Source organism: Cherax quadricarinatus, chromosome 67 (genome assembly GCF_038502225.1).
Source record: "Cherax quadricarinatus isolate ZL_2023a chromosome 67, ASM3850222v1, whole genome shotgun sequence".
Lineage (NCBI taxonomy): Eukaryota > Metazoa > Arthropoda > Malacostraca > Decapoda > Parastacidae > Cherax > Cherax quadricarinatus.
The window spans coordinates 9,521,383-9,544,575 of NC_091358.1; the positions used below are offsets into that span (position 1 = coordinate 9,521,383).

General features: G+C 42.2%; 1 protein-coding gene across 1 annotated transcript in view; it reads right to left on the reverse strand.

The window, feature by feature from the left end:
* Ak6 (adenylate kinase isoenzyme 6) overlaps positions 1 to 21,502 on the reverse strand; it is a 29,183-nt gene extending 7,681 nt beyond the window's left edge. Inside the window, exons 1-3 of the mRNA XM_053792411.1 lie at positions 21,362 to 21,502; positions 15,917 to 16,068; positions 491 to 636 (exon numbers count right to left, since the gene is read on the reverse strand). Coding sequence (XP_053648386.1) covers positions 491 to 636; positions 15,917 to 16,068; positions 21,362 to 21,392 — 329 coding nt within the window. The 5' untranslated portion in view covers positions 21,393 to 21,502. The remainder of the gene's footprint in view (positions 1 to 490; positions 637 to 15,916; positions 16,069 to 21,361) is intronic.
* Positions 21,503 to 23,193: the final 1,691 nt, after the last annotated feature.

The window sequence follows — 23,193 nt, forward strand, 5'->3', positions numbered from 1 at the left end:
TGGTAAAAATAAATCAACATGAAAATTTTTTCCCTTGATTCTATCTCTGTTAATAGTATACAGAGTTAGATTAAATTTTGGGCTGATTTTTTTCTCAGTTCATTTTGGACCAAATGGATTTCTTTTTATATGGTCATTTGGTGCACATATGGAAACTTATTTTTTAATATGTAGGCCATTTCTCACCGAGGCAGGGTGGCCCAAAAAGAAAACAAACCCAAAAAGAAAGAAAAAACTTTCATCATCATTCAACACTTTCACCATCACTCATACATAATCACTGTCTTTTTTAATGGTAAATATTAGTCAAGAAATGTAGAATTTGCAAAGTCTCAGAAAGCTTCCCTAAGATTGACAGTTTATGTTGAAATTTCTTTGTGTACCATAGGCTGGGATTACATGTATCACATAAAGCAAGGGACACCTGTACATACTGTATAATCTCATTCAAATAAACAATTAAAATGTATAAAACGAATTTCCACTATACCTGGCAGCAAGTCTGTCATATAGCAGTGTGTTATCAGTCCTCAGCACAAATATGATGTCAAAAAATCTTTCTGGGAAGAAATCACAGCCGTGATAATCAACTATTTTGCCGCCTTCCTCAATCATATCCTCCAATTCATCTAACACCTAAAGAAAAAGTAAATATTTATCTTTTCTGCTATTATAGCAACAGTTACTGTAATATAAGAATACTTAACATATAAATTAATTACACAAATAATATAATTTAATTAAAAACAAAATTTTTAAAACATTGCATATTAACACAGAAATATATTCTACAAACTTTCTATAGGCAGCTGATATACTGATCATCACATGTAACAAAATGTGCAAATCACACATGTTTAACACTGTCATTCCATATAAAAATTCAACCATAAACACAAAAGTTATAAACTCAACAAACCATTAATTCAGTGCTGTATTTACTAGTTAAATATTATTACTGTATTACTTAAATTCTTATATGTGGTCATCATCATTTAACATGCATGTGGAAGTTAGCAATAATGTATCACCTGATGATTCTTGAAAAAAAAAAAATAGCTACTATGATAGTAGTCACAGTGAAGGTTTGTCAAGAATTATTACTATTACTCATTATAATCATGGGGAAGCAATATACCTGTTGTGCCGAATAGGTAAAACTTGCAACTTTTATACTCGCCTATTTGTGGTTGCAGGGGTCAAGTCACAGATCCTGACCCTGCCTCTTCACTGACTGTTACTAGGTCCTCTCTCTACCCGCACCATGAGCTTTATCAAACCTCGTCTTAAAACTATGCATGGTTCCTGCCTCCACTACATCACTTTCTAAGCTATTCCACTTCCTGACAACTCTATGACTGAAGAAATACTTTCTAACATCCCTTTGACTCATCGGAGTCTTCAGCTTACAATTGTGACCCATTGTTTCTGTGTCCAATTTCTGGAACATCCTGTCTTTGTCCACCTTGTCAATTCCTCATAGTATTTTATATGTCATTATCATGTCTTCTCTAACCCTCCTGTCCTCCAGTGTCGTCAGGCCAATTTCCCTTAGCCTTTCGTCATAGGACAATAACCTTAGCTCTGGAACTAGTCTTGCTACAAACCTTTGTTTTTTTTTAACAAGTCGGTTGTCTCCCACCGACGCAGGGTGACCCAAAAAGAAAGAAAATCCCCAAAAAGAAAAATACTTTCATCATTCATTCAGCACTTTCACCTCACTCACACATAATCACTGTTTTTGCAGAGGTGCCCAGAATACAACAGTTTAGAAGCATATACATATAAGATACACAACATATCCCTCCAAACTGCCAATATCCCGAACCCCTCCTTTAGAGTGCAGGCATTGTACTTCCCATTTCCATGACTCAAGTCCGGCTATATAAAACTAACCGGTTTCCCTGAATCCCTTCACTAAATATTACCCTGCTCACACTCCAACAGCTCGTCAGGTCCCAAATACCATTTGTCTCCTTTCACTCCTATCGAACACGCTCACGCACGCCTGCTGTAAGTCCAAGCCCCTCACCCACAAAACCTCCCTTATCCCTTACCCCTTCCTTCCAACCTTTTCGAGGATGACCCCTACCCCGCTTTCCTTCCCCTACAGATTTATATGCTCTCCATGTCATTCTACTTTGATCCATTCTCTCTAAATGACCAAACCACCTCAATAACCCCTCTTCAGCCCTCTGACTTATACTTTTAGTAACTCCACACCTTCTCCTAATTTTCACACTTCGAATTTTCTGCATAATATTTACACCACACATTGCCCTTAGACAGGACATCTCCACTGCCTCCAACCACCTCCTCGCTGTTGCATTTACAACCCAAGCTTCACATCCATATAAGAGTGTTGGTACTACTATACTTTCATACATTCCCTTCTTTGCCTCCATAGATAAGGTTTTTTGTCTCCACATATACCTCAACGCACCACTCGCCTTTTTTCCCTCATCAATTCTATGATTAACCTCATGCTTCATAAATCCATCCGCCGACACGTCAACTTTGTACTTTCTCTAATTTCTTGACAGGCTTAACCAGGTATGGATTCCAAACTGGTGATGCATACTCCAATATGGGCCTGACACACATGGTGTATAGAGTCTTGAACAATTCCTTACTGAGGTAATGAAATGCTATTCTTAGGTTTGGCAAATGTCCATATGCTGCAGCAGTTATCTGGTTTATGTGCGCCTCAGGAGATGTGATCAGTATTATACTCACCCCAAGATCTTTTTCCTTGAGTGAGGTTTGAAGTCTTTGTCTGCAGTCTTCTTAGACCTTCCTTAATCTTCATGACTTTGTATTTGGCAGGATTAAATTCAAGGAGCCAGTTGCTGGACCAGGCTTGTAGCCTGTCCAGGTCTCTTTGTAGTCCTGCCTGATCCTCATCCAAATTAATTCTCCTCATTAACTTCATATCAGCTGCAAACAGGGACACTTCTGAGTCTATCCCTTCCGTTATGTCATTCATATGTACCAAAAACAGCACAGGTCCAAGGACTGACCCCTGTGGAACCCCACTCATCACAGGTGCCCACTCTGACACCTCGTCACATACCATGACTCGTTGCCTCCCTGTCAAATATTCTCTGATCCATTTCAGTGCTTTCTGTGTTGTATGTGCCTGATCCTCTAGCTTTTGCAATAACCTCTTGTGAGGAACTATGTTGAGGGTTTCTTGCAGTCCAAGAAAATGCAGTCTATCCACTCCTCTCTCTTGTGTCTTACTTCTGTTACCTTGTCATAAAACTCCAGCAGATTTGTGACACAGGATTTTCCTTCCCTGAAACTGTGCTGGTTGTCGTTTATAAGTTTTTATCTTTCCTGGTGCTCCCCCACTCTCCTGATCTCCACGCCTTTGCATACTATACATGTCAGTGACACAGGTCTGTAGTGTAATGCCTCGTGTCTGTCTCCTTTCTTAAAAATTGGGACTACATTTGCCATCTTCCATACCTCAGGTAGTTGCCCAGTTTCAATGGATGTGTTGGAGATTTTTGTTAGTAGCACACACAACATCTTTGCTCCTTCTCTAAGAACCCAAGGAGAGATGTTGTCCGGTCCCACAGCCTTTGAGGTATCAAGTTCACATAGCAGCTTCTTCACCTCCTCTTCGGTTGTGTGTATTTCGTCCAGTATTTGTTGGTGTATCCCTTGTTGGCATACATACCTCCCTATTCTGACTTCCTGGAGTCCTTTCTGTCTCCACTGTAAATAATTTTATATCTCATGTTGAGCTCCTAACATACTTCTTGGTCATTTCTTGCGAACTCCCCACCTTCCTTCCTCAGTCAGATTACCTGCTGGACTGTTTTCCTCTTAATATGGCTATACTACAGCTTCGGGTGAGGCTTGACTTTCGATGCTATATCATTTTCGTAATGTCGCTGAGCCTCCCTTCTTACCTGTCCATATTCGTTTCTGGCTCTTCGGCTAATCTCTTTATTTTCCTGGGTCCTCTGTCTTCTCTATTTTTTCCATTCTCTAGTGCACTTAGTTGTTGCCTCCCTACACTTTTGGGTGAACCAAGGACTTGTTCTGGTCCTCCCATTATTTCTGTTTCCCTTGGGAACAAACCTCTCCTCTGCCTCCCTGCATTTTGTTGTCACATTGTTCATCATTTCTTTTACTGGTTTTCCTGCCAATTCCCTTTCCCACTGAACATCTTGCAGGAAGTTCCTCATGCCTGTGTAGTCCTCCCTTTTGTAGTTTGGCTTCTGTCCTATTCCTGCTACCCTCTCCACTTGTAGCACAACTATGTATTCAAAGAACAGAACCACATGATCACTAGCTCCAAGGGGCCTTTCATACGTGATATCCTCGATGTATGAACTACTCAAGGTGAATACTAGGTCCAGTCTTGCTGGATCATCCTCACCTCTCTCTCTGGTAGTGTTGCCAACATGTTGATGCATGAGGTTTTCCAGTACCACATCCATCATCTTGGCTCTCCATGCTTTGGGACCCCCAAGGGGCTCCAGGTTTTCCCAGTCAATCTCCTTGTGATTGAAATCACCCATAACTAGTAACTTTGCTCTACCCATGTGAGCTCTTCTGGCCACCTCAGCTAGTGTCTACCATTGCTCTGTTGCTCTCTTTGTATTCTTCTCTTGGCCTCCTGCAGTTCTGTGGTGGGTTGTACATCACTGCAATTACCACTTTATGGCCCCCAGACTGGATTGTTCCTACTCTGTAGTCCCTTTTGCCCATTCTGTCCATTCCTTTCATTTCCTCAAATCCCCACCAGTTTTTAATGAGCAGTGCAACTCCTCCTCCCCCTCTGCTCTCTCTATCTTTCCTCAGGATTTGATATCCGGATGGAAGGATTGCATAAGTTACCACCCTAGTGAATTTCATTTCTGCGAGTGCTATTATGTCTGGGGATGTCTCCTTGATTCTTTCATGTCACCCATCACATTTATTTGTTATTCCATCTGCATTTCAATACCAAACCTTTAAATTCTTTTCTAAAACTGTGGTCTCGGGGGTACAATGGGGTTGGGGAAGCGGGAGACCTGATGAGGAACTATGGGTGGTTGCTGTGAAGGTGGAGTTTGTAATGAGGTGGATAGGGGCATTGGGTATGGCATGTGTGTTTTGGATTAGAATGCTTGGTTGCAGTGGGGTTGTCCTGGTTAGGGGGCTTCTGTAGGTGGTTGTGAAGGAGGTTACATTTGATCTTCCTCCTGAGTCTGGGTTCTTCTGTCCATCTCCATCTTTGCCTCTCTTTCCTCCTTTCATCTTTGTACCCTCCCTTTCAGATTCTGCCTTTCTTCTCGTGTTCTGTCGTAGTTGAGATACAACCTCTGGTATGTGGAAATGTCCCTTAGTTGCACTTTCTTCTGCAGGATCCTGTTTCAAGCCGATTCTGCCTTGAAAATCACTGACTGGCTGGATTATTCCTCTGGTAAACCCCCCCATTCTCAGAAAATTTGCCAGCTGGGTCATGTGGTCTTCTCCTATTGCTTTCATGATGCTTTCAATCGCTTTTTTCTCCCCTTGTCTTCTTGCTTCGTAAGTTTCCCCTTCAACTTCCTGGGGCCCATAAACAAAGATTGATCTCTCCCTTTCATTCTCCCACTGCACATCCCTATGTATCCCCTGGTTCAATTTAGTTACCTCCATTGCAGCTTTCCATACTTCAGTCTCTTCACTATCTGTTGTCCCTGGGCCCAGTGGTCTGTCATTTTCCCTTCTCAGCTCTCCCTGAGCACTGCTGTGGTCTGTTAGGGTCTCTACATATAGCTTAGCTCTTTAATTTTCTACAATCCCCTCAATTGTTCCTGATGTGATCCTCTTTTTTTCTTGGGCTCCACGATGGTCTGATAGAGCTTCTGCATACAGTTTCACTCCTTCGTTCCCTAAAGTCCATTTGTTTATGGCTGAGGCAACAGTTTCTGATGTCATGCCCTCACTGTTCTTCAGTTCTTTAGGCTGTTTCAGATTTTTCAGTTCCTCTTCTAATCTCTATATCTTAGCCTCTGCTACTGTGACTTGCATCTCCCACTTCCTGCTCTCTGCAGCTATCCTCTCATCCATTTTCATGCTAAGCTCTTCTAGCTTCCTTCCTCATTCATGTTCCCTTTTCACAAATTAAGAACATAAGATAGGAGGAACACTGCAACAGGCCTGTTGGCCCATACTTGGCAGGTCCTTTACAATCCATCCCACTAACAAAACATTCTGCTACCCAATCTTCCTTCCCAGACTCATCCTCCAGTCCCTTGGTTTTCCATCCTGCTCTCTGATACCCCATTTTTTTTTTTGGGGTTGCCACAGAATGAAAAACTTATGTATTTCTGTGCAGTTGTTTGAGATGTGTGTTTGTCTGAGTGTGTGTGTGTGCAGGGGGGGGAAAAGGGAGAGAGAGGAGGAAGCTGGAGACAGTGGCAAAATGGGAGAGGTGGGGAGGTGGGAAGAGGGGGGGATATGGGGAGAGAGAGGAGGAGGGAGAAGCAAAGGGGGAGAGAGAATGGGAGAGGGGGAAAAGATGGAGAGGAAGGGGGGAGGAGGAGGAGGAGGAGGAGGAGGAGGAGGAGGAGGAGGAGGAGGAGGGTAAGAGTGGATGGATCAGGTGAGGGAATGGGAGAGTTGGGGGGGAGCGCAGGGGTGTGTATATGTGTGGGAATGTGTGTGGTCTAAGTGTGGGTGGGAAGGACTGTGTGTGGAACTATATAAATGTGGGTTTATTGTGTGAAAAGTAGTGGATGGGATTGTGTGTTATGGTGTACGAGTGTGTATGTGGGGTTTGCATATGACACATGGTCTACGGTGCTCCTCTACCTGACCTGACCCACACCTACCTACTAGTTTATGTATTCTATGCTTTTCCTTCTTCCTAGTCTCATAAACACCTGTCTGCTCATCCTCTTCTGCTATAAATTACCAATTGCAATTTGTTATTGAGTACTTGATATCCTGTTCTTTATCGAACTAGGAGAGTTGGACCATTCACAAACCACTTGGTGGTTAACTGGAACTCTCACCCGACTCCCTGAAAACCAGCCCATAGATTGTCCAACTCGTTGTGGTGTCCTGGCATATATCCACCTCCGTTTCTTGTCGATATATAATATAACCTATTCACTGTACTTCTTTCATTGGTCACACATTTATTTCACTGTATTATCTTTCTTGGATGACACATTTGGCAATGTCACCTGCATCACACTAGGCCTGCCCACTCTGACTTGCGCCAACAAATATAATTTTCAAATTCACTTACAAAACTGTGGCTCACCCCACACTTATGTGGCTCTGGGCAACTTGCAAATCAATTCAAGGATTGTTCATTACCTTGACACACTTAATGACCCCTGCAGTAACCTTGGGTAGCCCTCAAAAACACTTATATTCACAGAGCACTAAAAGTGCGACTTGCACACGCAGGTGTGTGTGTACTCACCTAGTTGTGGTTGCAGGGGCCGAGTCATAGCTCCTGGCCCCACCTCTTCACTGGTCACCACTGGGTCACTCTCCCTGCACTATGAGCTTTATCATACCTCTGCTTAAAGTTATGAATGGGTCCTGCCTCCACTACATCGCTTCCCAAACTACGTATTCCACATCCTGACTACCCTGTGAGTGAAGAAATACTTACTAATATCCCTGTGATTCATCTGAGCCTTCAGCTTCCAACTGTGTCCCCTTGTTGCAGTGTCCCATCTCTGGAACATTTTGTCTCTGTCTGTCATGTAGGGGGAGGGGTTGAACTACATCACATGTCCACCTTGTCAATTCCTCTCAGTATTTTATGTCGTTATCATGTCCCCCTTATCTCTCCTGTCCTCCAGTGTCAATAGGTCGATTTCCCTTAACCTCTCCTCATAGGACATACCCCTTAGCTCTGGGACTAATCTTGTTGCAAACCTTTGCACTTTCTCTAGTTTCTTTACGTCCTTGGCTACGTATGGGTTCCAAACTAATGCCGCATACTCGAATATGGGCCTAATGTACACAGTGTACTGGATCCTGAACGATTCCTTGTTAAGTTGGCGGAATGCTGTTCTTAGGTTTGCTAGGCGTCCATATGCTGCAAGTTATTTGGCTGATGTGCATCCAGGAGATGTGCCTGGTGTTATACTCACCCCAAAATCTTTTTCCTTGGATGAGGTTTGTAGTGTGTGTGTGTGTGTGTGTGTGTGTGTGTGTGTGTGTGTGTGTGTGTGTGTGTGTGTGTGTGTGTGTGTGTGTGTGTGTGTGTGTTTGTGTGTGTTTGTGTGTGTGTGTGTGTGTGTGTGTGTGTGTGTGTGTGTGTGTGTACTCACCTAGTTGAGGTTGCGGGGGTCGAGTCTGAGCTCCTGGCCCCGCCTCTTCACTGATCGCTAATAGGTCACTCTCCCTGAGCCGTGAGCTTTATCATACCTCTGCTTAAAGCTATGTATGGATCCTGCCTCCACTACATCGCTTCCCAAACTATTCCACTTACTGACTACTCTGTGGCTGAAGAAATACTTCCTAACATCCCTGTGATTCATCTGTGTCTTCAACTTCCAACTGTGTCCCCTTGTTACTGTGTCCAATCTCTGGAACATCCTGTCTTTGTCCACCTTGTCAATTCCTCTCAGTATTTTGTATGTCGTTATCATGTCCCCCCTATCTCTCCTGTCCTCCAGTGTCGTCAGGTTGATTTCCCTTAACCTCTCCTCGTAGGACATACCTCTTAGCTCTGGGACTAGTCTTGTTGCAAACCTTTGCACTTTCTCTAGTTTCTTTATGTGCTTGGCTAGGTGTGTGTGTGTGTGTCTGTTGTGTGTGTGTGTGTGTGTGTGTGTGTGTGTGTGTGTGTGTGTGTACTCACCTATTTGTACTCACCTATTTGTGGTTGCAGGGGTCGAGTCCTAGCTCCTGGCCCCGCCTCTTCACTGATCGCTACTGGATCCTCTCTCTCTCTGCTTCCTGAGCTTTGTCATACCTCTTCTTAAAACTATGTATGGTTCCTGCCTCCACTACTTCACTTGCTAGGCTATTCCACTTGCTGGCAACTCTATGACTGAAGAAATACTTCCTACGTCCCTGTGACTCGTCTGAGTCTTCAGCTTCCAGTTGTGAACCCTTGTCCCTGTGTCCCCTCTCTGGAACATCCTGTCTCTGTCCACCTTGTCTATTCCCCGCAGTATCTTGTATGTCGTTATCATGTCTCCCCTGACCCTTCTGTCCTCCAGTGTCGTCAGTCCGATTTCCCTTAACCTTTCCTCGTACGACATTCCCTTGAGCTCTGGAACTAACCTTGTCGCAAACCTTTGTACTTTCTCTAGTTTCTTGACGTGCTTTATCAGGTGTGGGTTCCAGACTGGTGCTGCATACTCCAGTATGGGCCTAACATACACAGTGTACGGTGTCTTGAACGATTCCTTACTAAGGTATCGGAACGCTGTTCTTAGGTTTGCCAGGCGCCCATATGCTGCAGCGGTTATTTGGTTGATGTGTGCCTCCGGTGATGTGCTCGGTGTTATGGTCACCCCAAGGTCTTTCTCCCTGAGTGAGGTCTGTAGTCTTTGTCCACCTAGCCTATACTCTGTCTGCGGTCTTCTTTGCCCCTCCCCAATCTTCATGACTTTGCATTTGGCTGGATTGAATTCGAGAAGCCAGTTACTGGACCACATGTCCAGCCTCTCCAGGTCTCTTTGCAGTCCTGCCTCATCCTCGTCCGATTTAATTCTTCTCATCAACTTCACGTCATCTGCGAACAGGGACACTTCAGAGTCTATTCCTTCCATCATGTCGTTCACATATATCAAAAATAGCACTGGTCCTAGAACTGACCCCTGTGGGACCCCGCTCGTAACAGGCGCCCACTGTGATACCTCTTCACGTACCATGACTCGTTGCTGCCTCCCTGTCAGGTATTCCCTTATCCATTGCAGTGCCCTTCCTTTTACGTGTGCCTGATCCTCCAGCTTCTGCACTAATCTCTTGTGGGGAACTGTGTCAAAGGCCTTCCTGCAGTCCAAGAAGATGCAATCAACCCACCCCTCTCTCTCTTGTCTTACTTCTGTTATTTTATCATAAAACTCCAGAAGGTTTGTGACACAGGATTTGCCTTCCGTGAATCCGTGCTGGTTGGCATTTATACTCCTGTTCCGTTCCAGGTGCTCCACCACTCTCCTCCTGATAATCTTCTCCATAATTTTGCATACTATACACGTCAATGACACAGGTCTATAGTTTAGTGCCTCTTTTCTGTCTCCTTTTTTAAAAATGGGAACTACATTTGCCGTCTTCCATACCTCAGGTAGTTGCCCAGTTTCCAGGGATGTGTTGAAGATTGTGGTAAGTGGCACGCACAACATATCTGCTCCCTCTCTAAGGACCCACGGGGAGATGTTGTCTGGTCCCATTGCCTTTGAGGTATCGATGTCCCTTAGCAGTTTCTTCACCTCCTCCTCATCTGTATGTATGTCGTCCAACACTTGTTGGTGTATTCCTTGCTGGTGTCCCCATCTGGTCTGTCCCCCCAGAGTCCTTCCTGTCTCTACTGTAAATACTTCCTTAAATCTCGTGTTGAGCTCCTCACATACCTCTTGATCGTTTCTTGTGAGTTCTCCACCTTCTTTCCTCAGCCTTATCACCTGGTCCTTGACTGTTGTCTTCCTCCTAATGTGGCTATACAGCAGTTTCGGGTCAGATTTGACTTTCGATGCTATGTCGTTTTCATGCCTTCAATCATTTTTTTCTCCTCCTGTTTTATTTCTTCAAAGTTGGCCCCCTTGGCTTCTTGGAGCCCGTACACAAAAACTGACCTCGCCCTTTCCTCCTCCCACTGAGTCTCCATCTGCGTCCTCTGAGGCATTTTATCTCCTTCCATTGACATGTTCTTGCCTTCAGTCCCTGCCATATCTGAAACTTCTATTCTCAGTGGACTGTCTTTCCTGACCAGCTGTCCCTTGCTACTGCAGTTGGCTGTTAGAATCTCTGCATATAGCATACCTTCATTGTCTTCGGACCTGTCGTTTGATCTTAGTGTGCTCGTCGTCTTTTCCCTGGCCCCACGTGGGTCTGATAGGGCCTTCATGTTCGGCATGTCTCCGTTGTTGCTTACCATCCCCTTGTCTGCGCCTGACTTTGAATTTCCTGATGTCACACCTGAATTGTCATTTGTCTCTCTAATCTGTTTCAGGCTTTGCAGTTTCTCTTCTAAGCACTGTATCCTAGCTTCTGCTGCTAAGACCTGTACTTCCCACTTCCTGCACTCTTCAGCTATCCGCTCCTCCATTTTCTTACCAAGCTCTACTATCTTCCTTCCCCACTCTTCCTCCCTTTTTTGGAGCTCTAGCTCCCAGTCTTTCCTCCCTGGTTCGTCCACCAGATCTCTGGGTTTCCGTCCTCTAAGGCCACCCATTTTTTTTTTTTTTTTTTTTTACTTTTTATTACCACAGACAGAAGGCTAGAGGAGGGAGAGGGTGTGGGGGAGAGAGAGAGAGGGTAGAAAGAGGGAGAGAGAGGAGAGAGAAAGGGTAGAAAGAGGGAGAGAGAGGAGAGAGTATGGGGGTGAGGGATAAGACCAAGGGGGAGGGAGAGAAATGTGAGGGGGGAGAGAAAGGGTAGAGAGAGGGAGAAAGAGAGGGAGAGGGAGAGGGAGAGAAAGAGAGAGAGAGGGAGAAAGGAGGGAAGAAGGCTATGAGAGAGAGAAACGCGAGGGAGGGAAAAGGTAAGAGGTCTGTGGGGGAGGCAGTCAAATTCCAAGGATCAGCTGTGTGTACTCACCTAGTTGTGGTTTCGGGGTCGAGACCCAGCTCCTGGCCCCGAGTGTGTATGTGTGTGCACGCGTGTGTGTGTGTGTGTGAGCACGTCAGTTGTTTATATGTCCCAGAAATACAATTCACTTCTGTGTATCCGTTATACTAATGAGATACCACTAACACTGAGAGTAGTTCTAATAATTATAATACTAGCGTGTGTTAACAAGTCATTCTTTCACCCAGTTATGTACTACCTTTTACTACATGTGTAGAGGAGGGAGAGGGTGTGGGGGAGAGAGAGAAAGGGTAGAAAGAGGGAGAGAGAGGAGAGAGAAAGGGTAGAAAGAGGGAGAGAGAGGAGAGAGTATGGGGGTGAGGGATAAGACCAAGGGGGAGAGAGAGAAATGTGAGGGGGAGAGAAAGGGTAGAGAGAGGGAGAAAGAGAGGGAGAGGGAGAGAAAGAGAGAGAGAGGGAGAAAGGAGGGAAAGAGGGTATTGAGAGGGAGAAACGCGAGGGAAGGGAAAGGTAAGAGGTCTGTGGGGGAGGCGGTCAAATTCCAAGGATCAGCTGTGTGTACTCACCTAGTTGTGGTTTCAGGGGTCGAGACCCAGCTCCTGGCCCCGAGTGTGTATGTGTGTGCGCGCGTGTGTGTGTGTGTGAGCACGTCAGTTGTTTATATGTCCCAGAAATACAATTCACTTCTGTGTATCCGTAATACTAATGAGATACCATTAACACTGAAAGTAGTTCTAATAATTATAATACTAGCGTGTGTTAACAAGTCATTCTTTCACCTAGTTATGTACTACCTTTTACTACATGTGTACCCAGTACTTGCTTCTCAGATTGTACTGTCTTTGTGTCCTAGACCATTATCTCTCGAAACTGTTGTCAGGGCTGTAGTCCCATTAGCCACGACTTAATCCTCCTGCTTAATCCTTACTCCTACAAAGTTTATCTTCCTACTACTGCTAGGTGTTGTGTGTATGATAATCGCTCTGGAGCAGGGTTTAGATATCGAGTTACCAGTGACCGCTGGGCCGGCTCTATCACTCAGACTTCCCGCCAACCACAAAACAGGTGATTTGTACGTTACTGGTCAGAGGGGACGTCCATCCAGATGCCTGATGTACGATGCTCGCTGTACGATGCTTGCTGTACGATGACTCGTGCACCTCGCCCTTCCGCCGCTGGCTTCTTCGCTATTCTTATCTCGTTGCCCTTTTGAGTCCTCATTTACCACACTTATCACTTGTATACTGCTACTTTTATAATTTACACTTCACTTTGGGTAAGTACACTACTTATTTGTGATGACACCCAGCCTGTTATGGCGGCGCTACTCCCTCAGGCCTACTGCTGCCACCACCTCTGCTTATATATATTTATGTATATGTATGTATATATATATATATATATCCCCTTTCTGGCTAGCTTGTTCACTCTGTGTGCTACATCACATTTTGTCGTTAGCCACCCTCTCTTAATTCTATTTGGTCTTTTCTCTTTAGTCACTCGATTTGTACTTTGTACGTATATGTGTAACAATGTGGCAACAGGTGCCAACTAGGCCTCAACGACTGGCGCTTTGAAATTTTGTTGTATAATTTCAGGCTTTCTCTTGCCTTCACTTTATTTATGTTTGCTAATACACTGGTTATCACTTTATGCCTCTCTTAATTCTATTTGGTCTTTTCTCTTTAGTCACTCGATTTGTACTTTGTATATGTGTAACAATGTGGCAACAGGTGCCAACTAGGCCTCAACGACTGGCGCTTTGAAATTTTGTTGTATAATTTCAGGCTTTCTCTCGCCTTCACTTTATTTATGTTTGCTAATACACTGGTTATCACTTGTAGGGTTGTTCACTGACGTTGTCACTAACACTGGTTGCTTCTAGCTGCTAAAACACGCCCTAAAAGCACTAAGATTCTCGGAGCCTGGCGCTTGTGACCCACTACACTGTGTGTGTGTGTGTGTGTGTGTGTGTGTGTGTGTGTGTGTGTGTGTGTGTGTTTTGCCGTATAAGTAAAATTGGTCAATTAGCAATAACTCATTTAAAATTAAGTCCTCTCTAAAAATTTTTTCTTATACAGTGGTACCCCGAGTTTTGGCTATAATTCCTTCCAGAAGGCTGTTCGAGTGCCGTTACTGAACAAATTTGTTCCCATAAGGAATAATGTAAATTAGATTAGTCCATTTCAGACCCCAAAAAATACACTTACAAAAGCACTTACAATACTACACTTACATAATTGTTAGAGTTGGGAGTTGTATGAAACTCGGGGTACCACTGTACGCTTAAAGATATACATTTTTCATTTATATTAATGTAAAAATTAATAATTTTGTACCAAAAGCACCTTAGAAAACTTACCTAACCTTATTATAACAAGTGCAATTTAATTCAGCCCAATCCAACTACAGTGGATCCCTAAGTTTCATGAGCCTTGCCCTTTGTGACTTACGACTTTTAGAAACTTTTTTCGTCAAAATAAAGCCTCATGGTTTGTGATTTGCCTCGCGATTCGTCCGTCGTATGGAACGCATCCGTAATCCAGGAGTGGCTAGGCATACACAAAGGCTCCCATACAACATTCAGAGCGTCAGTGTGGCACTGTTTTTGCGTGAGTGACCATTATTCCAGGTGTTCATATGATACATTTCATAATAATCCATTGTTTTTGGTGCTTGAAACTGCTAAATAAGCCACTATGGGCCCAAAGAAAGCTTCTAGTGCCAACCCTTTGCTAAAGAAGGTGAGAAACACAATACAATTAAACAAAGAAATCATCAAAGATTTTGAAGGGTTTGAGGCTGACCCTGGCAACTTTATGCCAGTTGTGCAATCTATTGTGGCACTAGGGAATTCCATGGGGTTGAATGTGAGTAGCCAGGATGTGGAAGAGTTGGTGGAGGACCACAGTCAATTGCTAACCACTGAAGAGCTGCAAGACCTTCATCTGCAACAGTAACAGAGTACAGCTCAGGAAATTGCTTCAGAAGAGAAGGAAGAGAGATGGAAGGAGGTGAATTGTTCAAAGCTTAGGGGCATTTGTTCAAAGTGGAGTGAGGTGCAAACATTTATGGAGGAACATCACCCTGACAAAGCTGCTGCACGCCATAGTGGCAACATGTACAATGACAATACCATGTCCCATTTTTGGCAAATTTTAAAGAGACGCCAGAAACAGAGCTCTCTGGACAGTTTTTTTTTGTGCAACAAGGGTCCAGTAACTCTCAAGCTGGTCCTGGTGCCATTAAAAAACAGAGAAGGGAAGAAACCCCAGATAAGGACTTGGTACCTAAAGTCTTGATGGAAGGAGATTTTCCTTCCAAACAATAGTGTTACTTCTCCATCCTCTCCCCTCCTCCTGTCTTCCATACAAAAACAAGAGCCTTCAATAAAGATTTTTTTTTTTTTTTATTATCACACTGGCCGATTCCCACCAAGGCAGGGTGGCCCGAAAAAGAAAAACTTTCACCATCATTCACTCCATAACTGTCTTGCCAGAAGGGTGCTATTATTCTTTTATATTTGATTTCTCATTCTTTTCTGTATGTAAATCTACATTTAATCTAACACAAAAAAAAAATTTGTTAATATTTTTGGGTGTCTGGAACTTATTAATTGGATTTACATTATTTCTTATGGGGGAAAATGGTTCCGACATTCGTGAATTCTGACTTTCGGCAGTCTCTCTAGAATGGATTAATCACAAAACTTGGGGGTCCACTGTAAATATATTTTAGATAAGTTTACAATAATTTAATAACAAACAAACATAATGAAATATGTTTTGCTGTTAGATTCAGAATGATTTTTGCAAAATTATTGCATACACTAATTTTCGCTTTCCTTATTCGGCAAGAAGAGCATTGCTATTTATGCCAAAATCGCAAGTTTTACCTATTCAGCATGACATATATATACATACACAACAACCTGAACATAGAAGAGAGGAGCTTAGGACGATGTTTCGGTCCAAGTCAGACCGAAAGATCATCGTAAGCTCCTCTCTTCTATGTGCGGGTTATTTGTGTATTGTTCCAGTCTCAATACTGTGCCTTTTTTTGTTACATATATACATATATATATGGTGATTATTATTGGGCCTTATTGTATCATTTACTTTTTCTTCATTCAGAATGGGGCATTCTCTCTCATCATATACATGTATATATGGTGATTATTATTAGGCCTTATTATATCACTTACTTTATCTTCATCCAGAATGGGGCAATCTCTCTCATCATCATAACCATCAAAAAAATTATTGTCCCTTGCTAGGTCTCCTACGCTGATCCATTCCAGTCCAGAACGTTCAGCTAATTGTTGTGCTAATGTAGACTTCCCTACTCCTGGTGTACCTGGCAAAAAATAAAATTGTATATTCACAATTTATTAGAATCCAAATAAAAGACAAACTAAACCATATAAAACATAGAACCAGACCTCATAAATTTGTCACCAACATAACCCAAAGCATGAGGATATTAATTTTTCTCTTCCACCTATCTACAAATCCCTGCATAATGTGATGCGAGGGGCACTATTTGTGCTTTCTAATTTAAGCCTGGGTGATCACAAGTTCTCTCCATTTGCCACTCCACTTAGCCTGTTGTTTAAAAGTTGCAACATGTGCATATACAATACTATAGCAGTATCTTCGCTGCTTTTCTGCACATCTATAATAATGCAGAAATTCTCAATGTGTTATTCTACACCTTTTCTCGATGCTGGTGACTTACAAGGAAGCCACAAGCATAGAAGATAACAAAAGGGCATCATGTGCAGAAACCAATGCACTTCAATTTTTCTTTTGCTGTTTGTTGACAGGAATTTTTACAGGTATGTGCAGCAACTCACTCCAGGAAGTGAGATGACATATTTCATTCCCCTCTGATGGTTTCAACAAAAATATAGTAGTCATATATGAGTAAGCTACCTTTGAAGACACTGACAGAGAAAAGAAAAGGCAGATGAAGAGAGAAAAAAGGAAACAGAGAAGAGAAAAGACATGAGAAGAGAAAAGAGAAGAGATATGAAAGAAAGAAATTAACAGCGGAATGACTCACGAAATCATAATGACACGACTGCAAACCAACCATACCATGGGTGGGGATAGAATCTGTGATCAGAGAGTCATAAAACTCCAGACCGATGCATTAGCCACAGGGCCAGGTGGTTACAATAAGAGTCATTCAACTAGATATATTTATACACCATAGGAAGGTTAGCATAGGCACCTCTTTGACTATAAATGCAAGTTTTTACAGACACAGCATGGCCGTGACTAACTGTAGTTCAAGTCCCCTCAAAGCCGTCATCATGATGACAACTTTGTATCTAAATAAATCGCACTGGGGGTGGGGTTTATTTAGGTACATTATTATTATAATCAAAAAGAAGCGCTAAGCCACAAGGGCTATACAGCTATTTAGGTACAATTACACCCAAGTACAATAAGTTTTAAAGTTATTACAACTGTTTTACATAGTACTATATGCTTGAGGACTGGGAGATAATAAGGGTTGATCCATGGAAGAGAAGGGTAACCAAAATTCATGGAATCAAGATTATTATTAGAGGGGAGAGCTAAACCCGTTGGGGTTATACAGCATCTGTGTGGGGGGGGGAGAATGGAAAGCATTAGGTCTCAATTCAGGTAACTGGAGCACAGATCCAATTCCCTAGATCAAGGGCCCTTCACCAGCATCAAGGAACCTCCTTGAGGGGTCACGCAATAGAGCCCTTTAACTTCATCAAGGACCCCAATGGAAATAATTCACTTTGACTTTATTGGGTTATCCTTGGTAATTTACACTATGTATAATTATTGTACTAAGTGTACCTGTACCTAAAAAAAATTATTTAACCTCCCTTGACTGAAGTGCAAGTAATGAGTCCCAACACTTTGTTGGACAAATGACATTATTTATTATTATTATAATCAAGGGGGAAGCGCTAAACCCGGAGGATTATACAGCGCGTGGGGGGGATGTGGAAGGCATTCAGGCTTAATTCGGGGAACTGGAGCACAGATCTAATTCCCTAAATCAAGAGCCCCTCACCAACATCAAGGAACCTTCCTTATTTATTTATTTTATTTATTTCCAATTTGAGCACACATAAGAACATAAGAACATAAGAACGAAGGAACACTGCAGAAGGCCTACTGGCCCATGCGAGGCAGGTCCAAGTCCCTACCGGCTTAAGCCAATGCACCCAACCTAGTCAGGTCAGGTCACATTGAGTTAAGGGAGGAACACGGCAACCGACCTGTTAGCACAAGCTATCAGGTCTAACTCACACCCACCCACATCTACTCATGTATTTATCCAACCTATTTTTAAAGCTACACAACGTTCTGGCCTCTATAACGGTACTTGGGAGTTTGTTCCACTCATCCACAACTCTATTACCAAACCAGTACTTTCCTATATCCCTCCTGAATCTGAATTTTTCCAACTTAAAACCATTGCTGCGAGTCCTGTCTAGGCTAGATATTTTCAGCACACTATTTACATCCCCTTTATTTATTCCTGTCTTCCACTTATAAACCTCAATCATATCCCCCCTGATTCTACGTCTTTCTAGAGAGTGCAGTTTCAGGGCCCTTAGTCTATCCTCATAGGGAAGGTTTCTGATACATGGGATCATCTTTGTCATCCTCCTTTGTACATTTTCCAGAGAATTTATATCCATTCTGTAATACGGTGACCAAAACTGTGCAGCATAATCTAAATGAGGCCTAACCAAGGATGTATAGAGTTGAAGAACAACCTGAGGACTCCTATTATTTATGCTTCTTGATATGAAGCCAAGGATTCTATTAGCTTTATTGCGAACACTTATGCACTGTTGTCTTGGTTTCAGATTACTGCTAACCAGAACTCCTAAATCTTTTTCGCAATCCGTAATATTAAGATCTACATTATTTAGTTTATATGTGGCATGGTTATTGTCCTGTCCAACATTTAGAACTTTGCATTTGTCTATATTAAACTGCATCTGCCACTTCTCCGACCACAGCATCAGTCTATTCAAATCTTCCTGGAGTGCTCGAATGTCCTCGTCAGAATGAATTCGACGGCCTATTTTGGTGTCATCGGCAAACTTGCCGATGTCGCTCTTTATGCCCTCATCTATGTCGTTTATGTAGATTGTGAACAGCAGGGGGCCCAACACTGACCCCTGTGGAACACCGCTCGTGACGCTTCCCCACTCTGATTTCTCCCCATTTATGCAAACTCTCTGCTGCCTATTTGTCAACCATGCCTCTATCCAGGAAAAAATTTCTCCTCCTATTCCATGTGCTTTAATTTTCCTCAATAGTCTCTGATGTGGGACCCTGTCAAAAGCCTTACTGAAGTCCATATACACAATATCATATTCATTACCATGATCTACCTCCTCAAATACCTTAGTGAAAAAAGTTAATAAATTCGTAAGGCAGGAACGCCCCTTTGTAAAACCATGCTGAGATTCGTTGATTAATTTATGCTTTTCAAGGTGGCTACGAACTGCCTCGGCAATTATTGATTCCATAAATTTTCCCACTATGGAGGTTAGGCTTATTGGTCTATAGTTCGAAGCTAAGGACCTGTCACCTGTTTTGAAAATAGGTATCACATTTGCCATTTTCCACTTATCTGGCACCATGCCAGTTTGTAGTGATATGTTGAAAAGATTAGCCAAAGGTGTGCTAAGCTCCTCTTTACATTCCTTTAGAACCCTTGCATACAGTTCATCAGGGCCTGGGGATTTGTTAGGTTTTAATTTATCTATTTGCCTAAGGACCATGTCACTTGTGACCCTAATCGTGCACAGTTTATTATCGTCCTGTTCTACATAATTTATCATTACTGGAATATCGCTGGTATCCTCCTGTGTAAAAACTGAGAGGAAGTATGTGTTAAAAATTCTACACATTTCCTTATCACTGTCAGTGAGCTGACCCGAGGAACTTTTGAGTGGGCCTATCTTGTCCCTGATCTTACTTCTGTATACCTGAAAGAATCCTTTTGGGTTAGTCTTCGATTCTCTTGCAACTTTAACCTCATAATCTCTTTTTGCTTTTCTAATTCCCTTTTTTATTTCTCTCTTTAACTGAATATATCGATTTCTTAATTGCCCCTCTCCTCTTTTGATTTGCCTATATATGCCTCTCTTTTGACCAATCAGATATTTTAATCTATTGTTCATCCATTTAGGATCATTTTTGTTTGATCTGATTTCCCTATTTGGAATATACAGAGGTACAAAAAATACAGATAAGAGCAGCATGCCAAAGCCACTTATACTATGCATAGCATTACGGGCTGGCTTAAAATTAACTTAAGATTAACTAAGCAATGATTATTATTATTATTATAATCAAAAAGAAGCGCTAAGCCACAAGGACTATACAGCGCTGCTACTAAGCAATGATGAAATCAGTGATAAAACATTAATGTAAACAGATTACTATAAAGCACAAGTGAGTATTACAAAGACAGGTCATATGGTTGCATTCAGTTAGGTAGTGATTCTGTTAGGTAGTGTATTTAAAAAATAATAAAGTTAGATTGGGTTTTAGGTTTAACGTTTATGTGATATAATTATGAGAAACATTTAAGATATACAATTTATAAGGTTCAGTTATTCAGTATTTATTTGGTTTTGGGTGAGTAAGTGATCTTTGAGAAGAGACTTGAATTTATAAAGAGGTAGTGTTTCTTTTATATTTACAGGTAATGAATTCCAGATTTTAGGGCCTTTTATGTGCATTGAGTTTTTGCATAGTGTGAGATGGACACGAGGAACATCAAAGAGTGATCTGTGCCTTGTGTTCTGTTGAGGTTGGCAAGGAGATGTTTGAGGGGAGGGTTAATATCAGAGTTAAGTGTTCTATGTATGTAATAGGTGCAGTAATAAGTATGGATGTTTTGTATGGTGAGTAGGTTTAGTGTATTGAATATTGGTGGAGTGTGCTGCCTGTAGTGAGAATTTGTTATCATTCTAACTGCAGCCTTTTGTTGGGTAATTAGTGGTCTGAGATGGTTAATTGTTGTTGAGCCCCATGCACAAATTCCATAGGTGAGATAGGGGTAAATAAGAGAGTGATATAGGGCCAGGAGGGCTGACTGTGGAACATAGTACCGTATCTTCGATAGTATGCCTACAGTCTTGGAAATTTTCTTAGAAATTTGATGTATATGTGTATGAAATTTGAGTCTATTATCAAGGTGGATTCCTAAGAATTTTCCCTCTGTTAGTTTTGTGATAGGTGATCCGTTTATCATTATGTTAAGAGGTACATCTGTAGCTCTGTTACCAAACTGAATGAAGTAGGTTTTGTCAATGTTTAGTGTAAGTTTGTTAGTCCTCATCCAGGTAGATATTTTCTGTAATTCGGTATTTACAGTATTGGCTAGCGTGACTGGGCTCGGGTGAGAGAAGACGTATGTAGTGTCATCTGCAAATAGTGTGGGTTTGAGTATTTGCGAAGCATTTGGAAGGTCATTTATGTATAGGAGAAAGAGAAGAGGGCCACAAGGGGGACAAATGACAGTAATAAATTGTTTACGTGAAAAAATGGATACAGTTACAGAAGTTCCATCTTCCTCTCCACCTTCTTCCTCACACGTGCAGTGTAATTACCGTTAATACTTGTCTCACCTGTTATAAGTATGTTCGGACCAGACTTCATGGTGAAGCAATATTTTGGTTAGGTTAAAGGACAATGACACTTTAAGGCCGTATGAACCCGACGGCTGTATGAACCCGACGGCTGTATGAACCCGACGGCTGTATGAACCCGACGGCTGTATGAACCCGGCAATTGTATGTACCCGACGTTAGTTTAATATCTTTATTATGCACACCATACCCATCTTGTGGGCGGTAGTCAAAAGATTACAGAGGTACATAATGGGTCCAGGGACTGGGCCCCAAAGTTTTGATAGATGAACAAGTTACAAAGGTAATGAACTCCAGGTAGATCTGGTCACAATCAAGACCAAGTTATAAAGGTAATTAATCATCTACACGTCTATATATCGTGACAATCATGAACGAATTACATTTTAGTTATTAATGCAAATACTCCACTATCATACCGGGCATTTCGGCCAGACTTAACTTAATACTTACAGACTATTTAAGTCTAGGCTGATGAAGAGTGGTAGAATACAAAAATTCAATATTTTAGTCTATTAATACCAGGTAGTACAACTTATGATACAAACACACATTTTTAAGTTTGTAATTAAGTTTGTTTACTCTATTTTTAATATTAAGTAGTACAATTAATGATACATACATTTTTTAGCTTGTAATAATGGCTTAACTGTTAAGGGATAATAAAATATTTGGGAGTTGCTTTAAATTTGGTTCGAGTTTAGCACAGAGTGGGTATGGTTGCTATTGAGAGATGAGAGGATTTTTGAGTCTAGTCCTAACATTAGCCCTACATTACCTAATAGAATAATCCATTCTCTTGAATGCACAGTAACTCATCTAATGACCAAGTGACCTGTTTCTGCACTACAAATAGCATATTGATATAGCATATTGATCATTTTGTTATATTATACATTGTTATGCTACAAATTTGTACAATTATAATGCCTCTTAATTGAAAGGTTCAAATTTCATTGTTTAAAATATTCATTTGTACTTCATGTTGTATTTTGTTTACTGTAATTTTTACCACTGAATATATCATTGCTTAGTTAATCTTAAGTTAATTTTAAGCCTGCCCATAATGTTCTGCATACAAGGGGCTTTTGGCATGTACACCCAACTATAATTCCTTGTGCAACTATGTATCATGTCCAAAACTGATTTGTGGGAAGGGGACCTCTTACTGCTTCGGGCAAAGAGTTCCAGATCTTCGGGCCCTTTATGTGGTTTGATGTGTTGTCTGGCGCTAGAGTATGTGATCATCCGCACCGCCGCTTCTTGTTAGGTTAACACAGGAGATTTGGAGGCTGCCCAGATGATAAAATCCATACCAAGGCAGTGTCCGGACATACAGCAACACCACCTTACCTCTAAGCCTCCTACTCCATTACTGTTCTGTACAAGAACTGTGTTGGAGGGTGCCCCTGCCCCCACACCAACTGCCACACCAGCCCTTTATAAACCCTAAGGTTGTGGGCGCCGCCATGGACGCCCCAATATGACAAGGAGTACCTGGGTGGTGGGCATGTAGGTACAGGGCGAGGGTGAGGGTAAACCCGACGGCCGTATGAATCCTGCAATTGTATGAGCCTGACGGCCCTATGAACCCGGCAATTGTATGAACCCAACGGCCATATGAACGCGGAATTGTAAGATAAAATTTTGTTCGGATTTTTAACCCCGGAGGATTAGCCACCCAGGATAACCCAAGAAAGTCAGTGTGTCATAGAGACTGACCGTCTTATTTCCATTGGGGTCCTTCAATCTTGCTCCCCAGGATGCGACCCACACTAGTCAACTAACACCCAAGTACCTACTTGTTTGCT